This window comes from Fusarium odoratissimum, assembly GCF_000260195.1.
Source record: "Fusarium odoratissimum NRRL 54006 unplaced genomic scaffold supercont1.20, whole genome shotgun sequence".
In the NCBI taxonomy this organism is placed as follows: Eukaryota; Fungi; Ascomycota; class Sordariomycetes; order Hypocreales; family Nectriaceae; genus Fusarium; species Fusarium odoratissimum.
Genome location: NW_022158705.1, coordinates 625,940 through 640,334, shown reverse-complemented (window position 1 = coordinate 640,334; position 14,395 = coordinate 625,940). Strand labels below are relative to the sequence as shown.

General features: G+C 43.8%; 3 protein-coding genes across 3 annotated transcripts; 2 read left to right on the top strand and 1 right to left on the bottom strand.

The window, feature by feature from the left end:
- Window positions 1–290: 290 nt before the first annotated feature.
- FOIG_11133 (uncharacterized protein) lies at window positions 291–2,722 on the top strand (the record flags this gene model as incomplete). Its single annotated transcript, XM_031211680.1, has 4 exons — window positions 291–306; window positions 365–723; window positions 791–1,248; window positions 1,306–2,722. The coding sequence occupies 4 exons, from the start codon at window positions 291–293 to the stop codon at window positions 2,720–2,722; spliced, it is 2,250 nt and encodes a 749-aa protein (XP_031058864.1).
- Window positions 2,723–3,629: 907 nt separating this feature from the next.
- Window positions 3,630–6,978, top strand: FOIG_11132 (uncharacterized protein; the record flags this gene model as incomplete). The annotated part of the gene is made up of 2 exons (XM_031211679.1): window positions 3,630–5,533; window positions 5,643–6,978. 2 exons carry the CDS (start codon window positions 3,630–3,632, stop codon window positions 6,976–6,978), a joined length of 3,240 nt encoding a protein of 1,079 aa, XP_031058863.1.
- Window positions 6,979–8,391: 1,413 nt separating this feature from the next.
- Window positions 8,392–9,453, bottom strand: FOIG_11131 (uncharacterized protein; the record flags this gene model as incomplete). Its single annotated transcript, XM_031211678.1, has 1 exon — window positions 8,392–9,453. The coding sequence occupies exon 1, from the start codon at window positions 9,418–9,420 to the stop codon at window positions 8,392–8,394; it is 1,029 nt and encodes a 342-aa protein (XP_031058862.1). The 5' UTR covers window positions 9,421–9,453.
- Window positions 9,454–14,395: the final 4,942 nt, after the last annotated feature.

Here is a 14,395-nt window from a genome sequence, read left to right as displayed (position 1 = left end):
TTCGATACTTGTAGAGAAAACCAGATGTCTACGTCTGACCGGGCACCTCTATTCCCACAGGTTCCTGCATACGCTGCAGATTCTGAACATGGTGCGTTCTCTATCACACAATTATCGTTCATTACTGAACCGAAGCAGGCACGGAGCTGCAGAACGTTGTAAGGCATGACATAATACTATCTCCCGCTGGACATGCCTCTGGGTCTCAAGTCCACGTGCCGATTCCTTCAGACCTTGCGGATGCTGCTGGCCTCAATCTCGAGTCCACAACAGAAGATAATGTCTATGAGATGGCACATTTGACCTGTAAGCACTCTCACTCCGCAGGTCGGCCTTTTGACTGTCACTGACAAGAATAATACAGATACAGCCATCTCAACAGACCCTCAAGAGTTCCACGAGAAACATCCTCTCCGTCACAAGCAGTTCAAGTACCCTCGTCACACAGAGATTCTCGTAGGCATCACTGTTTACAACGAACCGAAGCGCCTCCTTCGCCGTACGTTGCAGAGCATTGTGCAGAATCTCTGGTATCTAAATATTCGTCCGCAGTCAAAAGTCTGGGGAAAGGGCTCTTGGACTAAAGTCGTGGTTTGCATTCTCATTGACGGTATTGAGTCTGTGGATCCTGGAGTTCTCGACGTTCTCACCAGCATTGGGCTGTACCAAAATGGACTGTGCAGAAAGACGACAGAGCAGGGGGAGGAAGTCACAGGACACCTGGTAAGTCTGCTTTGCGGATCGGTATGTAGATGTCGGGCTTGTCTAACTGTCGCGATTTCATTCATAGTTCGAGTTTACATCTTATCTGGCCACCCATCTCGGCTGCGAGGATTATACAGATGGCAACAAAAAGTCTTCCAACATTGAATCCAGGCCAATGAAGTTTCCAGTACAGTTGATGCTACTTATGAAGGCTTCAAACTGCGGGAAGCTTAACTCGTATCGATGGCTGTACAATGGATTCGCGAGAGTCTTGGACCCAAACATTACAGTGCACCTCGACGTCGGTACGAAGCTGGGCAAGCAAGCTCTCTTCAAGCTCTGGAAGGAATTTGACATTGAGCCAATGCTTGCTGCCGCTTGTGGGGAGATCTCCTGTTCTTTGGGTGGGAACTGGCTTAACCTTCTCAACCCCATCGTTGCGGCGCAGAACTTTGAGTACAAGGTTGGGTTTCAGCTGGATCGGACGTTTGAATCAGCGACAGGCTTTCTGTCCCTCCTGCCTGGGGCGTGTTCTGCTTATAGGTTTGTGCAACGACATCAGCTGTCGTTATGTGATTCTGACTGATAGCCATTGTTCAGATACGTGGGCAGTGCTGGTAAACCGCTTGAAGATATGCTCCTAGGCGACCCAACTTGGATCCAAGGCCATAACCGCGATCGTCCAGCCCTATCGCCCGTCAACCTCAATCGTCATCTTGCGGACGATAGAGTGATTTGCTTCAGGATCATCAGCAAACCAGACACACACTGGCTTTTGAAATATGTTCCCGTGACAGCCACCACCGATATCCCCATGACCACGACAGACTTCATCAACCAGCGGCGACGGTGGCTCAACGGAGCTTTCTTCTCGACTATCTATGTATTGAAGAGATGTGGACATCTATGGAGGTCTGATCATACGAGAATGCGGAAGGTGGCCTTTTTCATCCCCCTCCTTCATGGTGTTCTCGCTCTCGTCCTGGCTTGGTTCTCGCTCGCGGCATTTCTACTCACGACTTTTACTATCAATAGCATTTCGGGAGATCCCCCAAAGGATACACCGACTGGCGGATTCCCATTCGGAAAGGCAACACCGGTCGTCAATGCCGTAATCCAGATAGTGTACCTGGCGACGATCTTGTTCCAGTTTATACTCGCCCTCGGAAGCCGTCCGAGGAATCACAAAATCAGCTATATCATCTCATTCGCGATCTTTGGACTCATTCAAGCTTATCTGATCATGAACCTGATCTATCTTGTCAAACGTGTTGCAGACTACAAGGCCGACGATACTGGGTCTAGTAACTATGCCTATATCGGGGAGTTCTATGCCGACATTGGACAGAGCACCATCATCGTCGCCGGCTTCTCCGTGTTTGGCGTCTACGTCTTGAGCGCTCTTCTTGCACTTGACCCTTTGCATCTCTTCACCTCTTTTGCACAATTCCTCTTCATATCCTCCTCTTACGTCAACATTCTCAATATCTACGCATTCAGCAACACACATGATGTTAGCTGGGGGAGGAAAGGTAGACATGAAGACACGGAAGCTGCCCGGAGCCAAGAAGGCCCAAGGCCGGCAACTATTGAACGGCGATTTACCTTCTCTGATCAGGACCCCAACATCCGATCCGCGGACACACAGCGGGACGAAACGCCCGAAGCTAGAAACGCCGAGTATCAACAGGCACTTGCTAGGGCAACAGCTGAAGACGAGACAACAAAACGTGACAAGAAGCGCCCCCAGGTCCTCGCAACAGCAGACGCCATGATGGAGTTTCGCACGATTCTACTCGCATCATACATATTTTCAAACATTTTCGTCTGTCTTATCGTCCTGAATGATAGCCTCAAAATATTATGGTGGCTCGGAGACTCATATTGGCATAAAGTCTGGTTTTTCCGCATCTGGCTGTGGGCAAACTCGATTAGTTTCCTAATCAGGTTTGCTGGTTGTTTGTGGTATCATGTTGTAAGGGTATTCAGCGGGCTCTTCCGTGGCACTTTGATGTGACATTAGATCTGTTATAGAGTACAAGTTGTAGGAGCTCTACGGTTGACTATTAGAATTGCCCAAGACAGAAGTGAATAGTCAGTATCTGTACTTGGACTACTTTTGCTATTCCTGCTAGGGTTGCGGTACTTATGTTATTTCTTGGTTAGTGAATTCCTTACCTGAGGCTTTACTAAGTTTAGAGTAATCCATTCTCGAGAAGAAAGATTAAATATAAGTTTTTAAAGAAGTCTCAACTGGAGATTCAACCTGTCAGTCTGTGCGTTCTTATCTTTCTTAACCCACGGAACTGCGGGATTATCATTTGCCCAGCAACAAACAACAGGGGGCTTGATCAAGCAACTGCCCCGCACTTCACATCATGTCACCTTAGGACACCAGCACCAAATACTTACACGCAATTCTTTTTGGAAGACTCCTCGCGTGAATCTGTCTTCATGGCTACTGCATCGAATATGTTTCTGTACTCGCTGACGCTCCGCCCTCCGACGACCGCTTCACAAGCCATCGTCGGCCATTTCTCGGGGACTAAAGAGCAGCAGATTCTCACGGTATCAGGCTCCCTCTTGACCCTCCATCGTGTCGATCCGCATGCAAACACTGCTTTCACAAGACCTCTTTAGCATAATTCGATCTGTTGACTCTTTTTGCCTCGCGGGAAGCTCCAAGGGTAAGCAGAAAGTCTCCGGAAACGTCAACGAGAGCGTTTGCCTGGTGTGGTCGAGACAGAGCTAAATGCTTAGACTATATTATCGTGGCAACCGACTCCGGTAGTATCGCTGTTCTCGAGTACCTATCGAGCGAAAATACTTTCTCTCGCGTTAAATTGGAGACATTTGGCAAGTCTGGTGTGCGCCGGATCGTTCCGGGTCAATACCTAGCTACGGATCCCAATGGCAAAGCCTGCATGATTGCGTCTATTGAAAAGAACAAGCTCGTCTACGTCCTCAATCGAAATGCTCAAGCCGAACTCTCTATATCCTCTCCCCTCGAAGCGCACAAATATGGAGTTCTTGTTCTATCCCTCGTAGCTCTCGATGTGGGCTATTCGAATCCTGTCTTTGCAGCTCTTGAGACGGACTATTCAAAGTCAGACCAGGATCCCTCTGGACAAGAGATACCTGACGTTGAGCTCGTTTACTACGAGCTGGATCTAGGTCTCAACCACGTGGTCCGCAAGTGGTCGGAAACTGTCGACTCCACGGCATCATTGCTCTTCCAAGTCCCTGGCGGGAATGATGGCCCAAGTGGCGTCCTTGTGTGTGGAGAGGAAAGCATTACATACCGACATTCGAACCAAGACCCTCTTCGTGTCCCTGTTCCACGGCGTCGAGGAGCTACAGAAGACCCGCAACGGAAGCGTACTATGATTGGTGGTGTGGTGCACAAGCTCAAGAATAGCCCTGAAGCGTTCTTCTTTATGCTACAGACAGAAGATGGCGACCTTTTTAAGCTCACGTTTGACCTGCAAGATAACGAGGGTAGTCTGACAGGAGAGGTACGGCGCATCAAGATTAAGTATTTTGATACTCTCCCTGTTGCGAGCAGTCTATGTATTCTTAAGAGCGGATTTCTCTTTGTTGCTACTGAGTCTGGTAATCATCATTTTTATCAATTTGAAAAGCTCGGCGACGACGATTCAGAGTCTGCAGTTACCAGCGACGATTTTCCTACCGACCCTCGTGCTGCTTACCAGCCTGTCTACTTCTACCCACGTCCTCTAGAGAATCTCACTTTCGTAGAAAGCATTGATTCTTTGAGTCCTCTTCTGGACTGTAGGGTTGCTGATGTGACAGGGGAAAATGCGCCACAGATCTATTCGGTATCCGGCAACGGCGCGAGGAGCCATTTTCGGATGCTCAAGCATGGGCTGGAGATCAACGAGGTTGCGACTTCTGAGCTACCTGGAACAGTCTCTGGTGTCTGGACCACGAGATTGACAAGACACGACAAATATGACGCATACATCATCTTGACCTCATTCGATAACACATTGGTCATGAGTGTTGGGGATGAAGTCGAGCAAGTCAGCGATTCGGGCTTTCTCACGTCTGTGACCACCCTTGCCATCCAGCAAATCGCGGACGATGGTCTCGTACAAATTCACCCCAGAGGCATCCGACATCTCCGTGGCGGGGAAATCAATGAATGGCCTGTTCCCCAACATCGATCTATAGTAGCCGTTGCTACAAATGAGCAACAGATTGCAGTCGCCTTAAGCTCAGGAGAGATTGTCTATTTCGAGGTCGATAGCGATGGACCGCTTGCTGAGTACGATGAGAAGAAAGAAATATTTAGCACAGTAACCTGTCTAAGTTTAGGACCAGTCCCTGAAGGGCGACTCCGAAGCCCCATGTTGGCGGTGGGATGCGAGGATTGCACCGTTCGAATCCTTAGCTTGGACCCAGATTCCACGCTCGAGAGCAAGTCTATACAAGCGCTGACTGCGGCACCCTCGGCGCTAAGCATCATGGCGATGGAGGATCCATTATCTCGTAGCTCTGGATTGTACTTGCATATCGGCCTGAGTTCTGGTGTCTATCTCCGAACTGGATTGGATGAAATTACAGGAGAGTTATCTGATACGCAAACGAGGTTCCTTGGTCTTAAGGCTATTAAGCTCTTCCAGGTAACAGTCAAGGGGCAAATCTGTGTTCTAGCTCTTGGCTCCAAGCCATGGATGGGGTATACTGACTCGAAACGAGGATTCATGATGACACCTCTTGACTGCGATGAATTGGAGTGGGGATGGAACTTTAGCAGTGAGCAGTGTGAGGAGGGTATCATCGCGATTCACGCCAACTTCCTCCAGTAAGTCTTCCCTTCCTACACATTTTTAAGCCTTGCTGTGGGTATGCACAGCCGTGTGCCGTATCCGACGGTCAGGTTTTGCACATTCCTTTGCTAACCCAACCTTCAGCATTTTCTCCATCGAAAATCTGTACGATAATTTGGTCCGGAAATCTCTGCCTCTCACATACACACCACGACATTTTGTTAAGCATCCTAATGAGCCATACTTCTACACGGTCGAAGCGGACAACAATGCACTGGGTCCTGAACTACGTACACAGTTGCTGGCGGCAGCTGAAAACCAAACGAATGGGGATGCCAAACTACTCCCACCAGAAGAATTTGGCTATCCGCGTGGTCATGGTCGATGGGCCTCATGCATAAGTGTTGTCGATCCCATCGGCGAACAGGTCCTTCAGACGATCGAGCTCGAAGGCAACGAGGCTGCTATGAGTGTTGCGGTGGTTCCATTCACTGGTCAGGATGGCGAGAGCTTTCTGCTCGTTGGTACTGGCAAAGACATGATCCTCAATCCCAGGCAATTCTCCGAGGGCTACATCCACGTCTATCGATTCCAACAAAACGGGAGAGAGCTGGAGTTTATTCACAAGACCAAGGTAGAGGAGCCTCAGATGGCGCTTGTGGCTTTCCAAGGTCGGCTAGCTGCAGGAATCGGCAAAGCCCTACGAATCTATGATCTGGGCTTGAAGCAACTACTCCGAAAAGCTCATGTTGAGGTGGCACCGCAGTTGATAGTGTCTCTAAATACTCAGGGCAGCCGTATCGTTGTCGGTGACCTCCAGCAGGGCGTGACAATGGTTGTGTTCGATCATCAGTATCAAAAGCTAATCCCTTTCATCGATGACACAATTGCACGCTGGACAACCTGTACGGCCATGGTTGACTACGAATCGGTGGTTGGTGGTGATAAATTTGGTAACCTCTGGATTGTCCGATGCCCCGAGAAGGCAAGTCAAGAGGCAGACGAGGGTGGAAATACTCTTCTCAATGCACGGGATTACCTCCACGGCGCGCCAAACCGACTTGACGCGGTGGCGCATTTCTTTGCTCAAGATATACCGACCAGCATCACCAAGGCCAGCCTCGTCGTGGGAGGGCAGGATGTTCTCGTTTGGAGCGGTTTACAAGGCAGCATCGGCGTGCTCATCCCCTTCGTCACACGCGATGACGCTGAATTCTTCCACACGCTAGAGATGCATATGCGTACTCTTGACCCGTCGCCTGTTGGCCGTGATCATCTGAAGTATCGTAGCTATTATGAGCCGATCAAGGGCTTCATAGATGGAGATCTATGCGAGCGGTATCGGCTACTTCCTGCAGACAAGCAACAAATTGCAAACGAGCTCGATCGCTCCGTGAGACACATTGAACGTAAAGTCTCTGTACATGTTATTCTGATATTTTTCTTCCCTTCTATTCCTGTCATAGGGTCTGCATACTAACAGGTGATAGGATGTCCGAACTCGGTCTGCCTTCTAATGAACTCATGAAAAGCACTTGGGGAGACGAGAGGCAGCGATCACTCAACTTTAGATTGATGCATGACCAGATATCTCGAATAAAAAGACCATCTAACGCTCCTCCCCTTGTACAAGTAAGGCACGCAATGCAAGTATCTGCTGTCAGGTCTATCATCCCAAAATAACACACTAATAAACACGTTTCAGGCAGTATACCAACTACCCACCTCCCCTAATACAAGTACCGTTCCAATAGTCAAATCTCATCCCCGACAATATACAGTTCCTAAGAGATTGCCAAGACTATCAAATATTCCATAGCTCGCAACAGTACATAGGAAGCCTATGACGTGTGAGAAGAACGGGCTAAATCATCCTGCCTATCATTCTGGGGCCCTCAAAACATAGAGGCCTCGAAAGCTATCGTCGTTGAGCAGGGTCCTGATTCTCGCACAGTTTGCAAGGCTCGTGACGGCAAGCCTGCTGCCGAGAGCTCAATACATAACCCATGCAAGAGGTCTGCCCTGTGGGATTCATAGTCCCGCAACAGTGGTACCACCATCCGTAGGGTATTAGGTAATAGTTGGCAAAACATCTGTCCCGTTCACAAACCCCCTGAACGGAAACTGTGATTGTAGTAGTAGGAGAACAGCGCAAAAGTGTTCCAGTTCGCCTGTTGCGTCGATTTGCTGCAACGGCAACAGGGCAATGTTCAGGATCGTTGGGATCATACCACTTTGCGCCTTGCTGATGTCCACAGACAAGTTTGTAAACCCAGGTCTGACACATGATGTTGGTAAAGAGTTCTAAAAGGACTTTGGAATCAAATTTTCAAGAAGTTTTATACAATAACGATGAAGGTGTAACAGATGAAAGAACTTGCAACATGAGGTTTTCCATCCTCTTTATAACGAAAGATATTAACGCTCGGCACCCAGAACATGGCCGGCCATCGCATCCGACCAACAGCTTGGAATTGAGGCGACGCATAGCAAGAATCCGAAGTTGATATAATGAACCTTGCGATGAACCAACTGGGCCTGAAGAGACCGGGCAAAGGATTCACCTGATTACGCACCATTTTTCTAAACTTAACATCAAGTGACGACACCTCCAGGTTGAAGCTAAGTCTTAAAACTGACGATAAATACACTTATTAGGTGTTGGCAATCCTTCTGTGGCGAAGAGGAGCTTATGGGAGCGGCTCGCCTGTCCGTTCTATTGGTTACCCATTCTGTGGAATACCACCCTCGCCCCCTCTTATCACCAACAGACAACGGCTAAAGAGGAACATAGCCCATGGGTCAAGGTCTTGCTGTTAATTGCAGTCACATCAGAGGATCTTGAGCGCTTGTTTGCTACGCGACCTATATCAGGGTATAGAGTTCGTATTCGCTAAGACTGCTCCAGAAGTTCCAAGATCTTCGCAACACCTTGCTCATCGCCCTCCAGTGTCCCAGCCTTGTCCTCATCAACCCAGCCCATGGTGTAGCTTCCACCAAAGTCGATGATCCAGGCATCATCATTCTGATCTATAAGAACATTCTCCCCTTTGACATCTCCCCATATAATGTCATTCTCGTGAAGACTGTCAAGTGAATTCCGAATTTGAGTTGCCCAACGTTTTCTTAACTCTGGGGAGCTTGCAGAAGCTTTGGCCTTGGACAGTACACTCTTCTTGTCAATCCAGGAGAGCAACATTCCTAGAAGCCCGTTTCCTTCTCGAACCACTTCCACGAGGCGACAGATATACGCTTGAGGTGGAGGAGGTATCTGAGATTCGGTAATCTTCTTCAATACAAGAAGTTCCTTCTTTGCATGTGATGGGCCAAAGGAGAGTCCGAACTTCTTGAAGAAACATTTGAGGGGTTGACCATCTTGATTAGTTATGTTGATACAGGTTGGCGGTTTGATCAAGCTGTCCTCCGGTCGATCATAGCATACTTGAACTTGGGATGCAGTGTAGGATTGAGTCCACTGCTTCAGCTCAGTCAAGAAACCGGAATCGAATTTGACAATAGGGCTACTCCATCCATGGTTTTTGGTGTCCAGCTGTTCAGGCTGTAGCTTATAGTCCACAGCTTTGAGGTGGCAGACGGAGGTTTGTTCAGGGAAATAGTAATGAGCCAAGGTCGGCTGCGTAACGACCTGAAGCTCTGAGGATGGCGCAAGTCGCGCAATCAAAGGCTCGAAGCAATTTAACAACCATTCGTGGGCATCTTCCTCGTAGAAATCATCAGTTTCTACTTCGCCTGTTCTCAAGAGCTCGAGACATTTGAAGTACTGTTCTGTGATGGTGGGAGATCGTATAAATTGACTGGGACAAATGTGGCAGTAGAATACATGGCCAGAGTTAGATCGGATGATCAAATCACAGTCATCCTCAGTGTCGTGCACTTGCCAGTAGGCTAGATCGTGTCGCATGGCTGCGGTAATATCTGTTCATGGACAGCTTTGGGGTTATGAACAAAAGGAAAAAAGTCGTGAAAGATAGAAGTTTGAATCAGCGGTACAGAAGGATGGTACAAAGTTGGTGCCTAATGCTTCAGGCCACACAGCATTTTGACCATCGTTTCATTAGCCGCCACAAGGACAAAGGAAACAAGGAAGCTTAATTACCCTCGGAACTACTTTGAAGGTATAGTAATTATAATAATAGAAATAAAACATATAAACTTTAGTTGCTTGAAGATATAATTTAATTGATTATTTTAAATAATTATATTTAACTCATAATAAAAGGAGCCTTAATGTTAATAATACATACTACCTCTTGTCCTCCATAAGTGATTATATCCTTTAGCTTTCCCATAATCAGCATGCCGATAGCGAAGCCCAGAAGAGTAATAATTTCGGCATAAAGGATCAGAGCAGGTCTCTGGTACACCACAAGGCCCAGCATACGAGTAAGACTCTGGGCTGATTGCATGGTACCAACTGTGTCCCGGAAGGTTGTGTGCTGACGCATTCGGTAATATTGATCGTGTATAGCGAAATTGAAGGCACTCATAGTCTTCCAAACAATGCTCACAAGAAATCGATGCTGTCTGACCCGCCATTTTCTCATCATGTACCCTCGGACTCTTCCCCTCAGACTCCCGTGCCATCTGCGTCATACCAAGTGGTAATATATGGTTCCGATATTCAACATTGTCGCTCCTTCCGTCTCCCTGGCAGTAGGTTTCATTAAGACTTTCCTTTGAGTGAATTCCAGACGATAGGTGAAGAGTGCAGATGGTTTTGTTCCCTTGAGCCTTAGCGGTAGGTAGCTGTCGCTCGTCATTGTGATGAAAAAGGTGGCTTGAATGCGTGCAAACTTTCTTGAACGTCGTGAATACGCCCTGTCCGTACCCAAGAGATGCTTGCAACTCGTCCCAAGATAATACTTCATGGGCGCATATACGAATATAGCCTGTCCTGGCAATGCAAACCCGATTTGATTGCTTTCGAGCCTCTTCGCTTGAAAAACATAGGGTTGGATGCTCAACTTTGCAAGCCCAACAGTACATCCAGTCTTGGCCAGTCCGTGCTGCAAACTTGCAATCCAGGGAGACGCCTGTTCGTTGCCGAGACTCAAACTCTGGTCGGCACGTCTTGCAGATTCGTTCCATCCTAATGAGACCTCCCAGTCCTTCGATGTCTATGCCAACCTTTTTTATCTTGTGTTTGAAGCAGTGCAGCTCGTAGGGCGAGGGTTTTATGCGTGTCCATTTCCCCCGGAACCCCCCTGTGCACCATTCGCAGCAGCCTCGATCAGAGAAGACATGGGACAGAAAATTATTGTCTCTCATGAGGCCTCTGAACTTTTGGGACACCTGGCGAAGAACGAAAAACGCAAATAGTGAGGGCTTGTCGGATCCCTCATATAGGTTTTTGATAATAAGCAAGAGGATCTCATCTGGGAGGTTCAAAAGATGACTGTCTGATTTGTTGATAACCTCTGTCATTTCTCTCAATACGTTTGATTTGCCTCGATCGACAACTTCTTGAACTATGCTGCTGGTCCAGTCCTCGTCATTCGGCTTGTCAGGGAGATTATGAATATTCACCTTTGGGACTCCAGTGCTTGTGCAGACCTCCCCATTCGGTTTGTCATGGGCGCCATGAACAATCGTCTCAAGAATCTCATCGATAGTTGTGTTTTCTTGAGACAGACATTAGCGCTAAATCGTTCAAGAAGTAGAACGGACTTACCAGAAACATTGCGGTTTGGCCGTGTTTGGCGGCAAAACAATTAGTACAGCCACCGCATCAACATATTGACGTATTTTACTTAATTTGTGGTTCCTATAGTTTGTTTCTCATTAATGTGCCTGGGTAGGCAATGATCGCATAAGAGGGAGAGAAAGGTCAGAAAAAAAAAGGAGAACAGTCGGCTATTTTATACTCGCCGAGCCGCCACTGTGGGGGCCCTGAATGATAGTTCAATCGCGAAAAGCCAATATCCAATAGCTTCAGAGTTGTAGAAATTTCTTTTGTGCACGAGGTTAAAAGTTTGGGTGATTGGGTTATGGGGTTAGCTAACTTCGCTGTGGCAATTATAAGCTCTTAGCCATAAGTCTTAACCTCGCCAATTGCTGGGGGGTAGGATTCTGTGACTCCAATATCGAGTCTGATATTAGATTCGGGGGCATTGGACGAGAAGACTTTCAGAAGTATTATTTCCAGTTGAGACATGTGGCTGATAGCTTACATCACCATGGGGAACTTTAATAAGGCTTAGAGTCTCAGTCCTAAGATTTAAAGAAGTTTAGGCAAGTGTAGGATAACTTATAAAATATCCTCCAAATTAAATATAATTTAGGGTCTAAGCTTTTCTTGTTCTACTTATTTATAAAGTTGGGGAAGCAGTGGTGTACATCTTTATAAGCCAAAGGATACAGATTTATTAAGTATAAGGGCAAAGTAAGCAGAGTAAGGGAATAATAGTTTAATAAATATTATAGTATTCTTAAAAATCTTAAATATTTTACCCTAAGCCCTAAGTACCTTAATAAGTAGTTTTTTAATATAAAATAAAAGTTCTAATAATTTAACTATTATCTCTTTAACTTAGCTATACTTAGGTTAAGTAGTTTTATTTTTATTAGTGCTAGATTCTATCTTAAGTATCTAGTTATAAATATTAACAAAAGGCAAGTACTTCTGCCTTTATCTATATATAATCTCTTTAATACGCTCTTACTACAGCTATTTAACATATTGTAATGCACTAGACTACTGTTACGACCCTCGCGGTTACGTCACGTGTACCCTATAAATTTCCCTACAAATCTCACTAATTATAACTGGACTAAATAGATCCTTCTCGGTCTATTCACTTTAATTAGTTACGATAGGACTGAAGTATTGCAATAATAGTCTAGGACTGAAAGAATAACATCTTGGTCCTTAACGGAAGTACCACTAAGTACCCTTATAATTAAGTATATATATATTTATTTAGTATTAGATAGAACTTAGCTTACTAGCTATTAATAAAACTTCTTTATATTAATTAAGCCTAATATATATTAAATCTACTATTAAGAGATATAACACTCCGATAAGCTTAGTATTATGCCCTATGTAATCTGCTAATAATAAACCTAGCACGGCTTAGTTTAATATAGTTAGACCCTAACTATTATATATTAATAGCTCTTATTTAGACTATACTGCATAATACTAAGTAATATAAATGTAATAGCTGCCTATATTAACCCTGCATAGTAATATGCTGTATCTTATGCTGCTTTAGCACCTGTTAATAATGATCGGGATATGGATAATAATTCTGAGAGTAGCACTGACTCTGATATTGCCTAGCTCTGTTAGCAGATAACTAATATAATAACTGAAATAGATAACCTTAGATAAGCCTTAGCTAAAGCTGCTGCACTCTAGGCATAGTAGGCCGCTAACTACTAAAATGCGATTTAGGAAATATATTAACTTGCTGCTACTATAGTAAATAGGAAAGAATTAGGGGAAATTCTTAAACCTAATATATCTAAACTATTTAATAGAAACCCTGCTAAACTAGCTACCTTTTTTACTTAATACTAAGCCTATATAAGTTACTTTCTAAACTAGTTTACTAATAATAGTAATAGGGTTATATATATATTAGGATATCTTAAAGGTAATACCGCCTAATAGTTTTAACCTATATTAGAAGTAATTACTACTATATTAAAAGATAAACTGCTACCTAGAACTTTTTAAATTTATAATAATTATATTAAATTTAAGAAAGCTATATAATAAGTATTTAGGTTAGTTAATAAAAAAAGCTAAGTAGAAAGAAAGATTAAAGTACTTTAATAAACTAAATCTATATTAGAGTATAGAACTAAATTTCTTTAACTAGCTACTAAGCTAGGATAGGACTAAGAACCCCTTATATTGCTCTTTTTTAATAGACTTAAAGAAATAGTTTAAGTAGAACTCTATAAAGAAGCTAGACTAAGGATACTAGTTAACTATATTAGCAGAGCCGTTAAGGTTAATAATATATAATTCTAATAGAGAATCTGCTATAACTAAAATAACTAAGGATACTAGGGAAATAAGCTATACTATAATATTAACTAGGGAAAGAAATAAAATAATAATACTTCTTATAGTACTAATTCTAAACTAATAATTATTAGAATAACTAAGAAAGATAAATCTAAAATTACTTGCTAAAACTACAGTAAGAAAGGATATTATAATTCAGAATATAAGAACCCTATTAAGATTAACCAGAAGTATAGACTAGTCCTAGAAAATAAGAAGATTAGTATAATTAAGAAATATAAAAAACCCTAAATAGTAATCAGAACTATTAATATAATCTATAAAGATGGTTATAATATAACTAAACTAATAAAATATATTAAGAACTTTAACCTATCTCTTAATATTTAAGATCTATTCCTTAGTAAAGAAGAAACCCTTAAGAGATATTACCTATATCTAGAACTAGAATAATAACCTATCTTAGGACACCTAGCTCTTATAGTAATAACCTATATGCAAAGTAAAAGCAAAAAATAAGCTAAGAAAAGAGCATATAATGCAAAAAGATAAGAAGATCCTAAATTTAGAAGAAAAGAAAATAAATAATAAAAACAATAAAGACTAAAGGTAAAATAAGATGCAGAAGTTAAACTCAAATAAATGCCAGTACCTGAACCAGAAATATAATACCTTATTAAAGGAAAATCTATTTTTATAGTTAAAAAGGGAAAAGAAATTAACCCTAACTAGAATAATAAACTAAGTACTATAAGAAATAACTAAAAATCCTACTTAGTAGTAAATAAAATCCCTGTTAAAGTTACCCTGAAATAACCAAACTGATATATTAATAATTTAAACTATCTAGAATCCTATTAAATCTAGAGAGAATTTAATACTAGATGTATTAGAT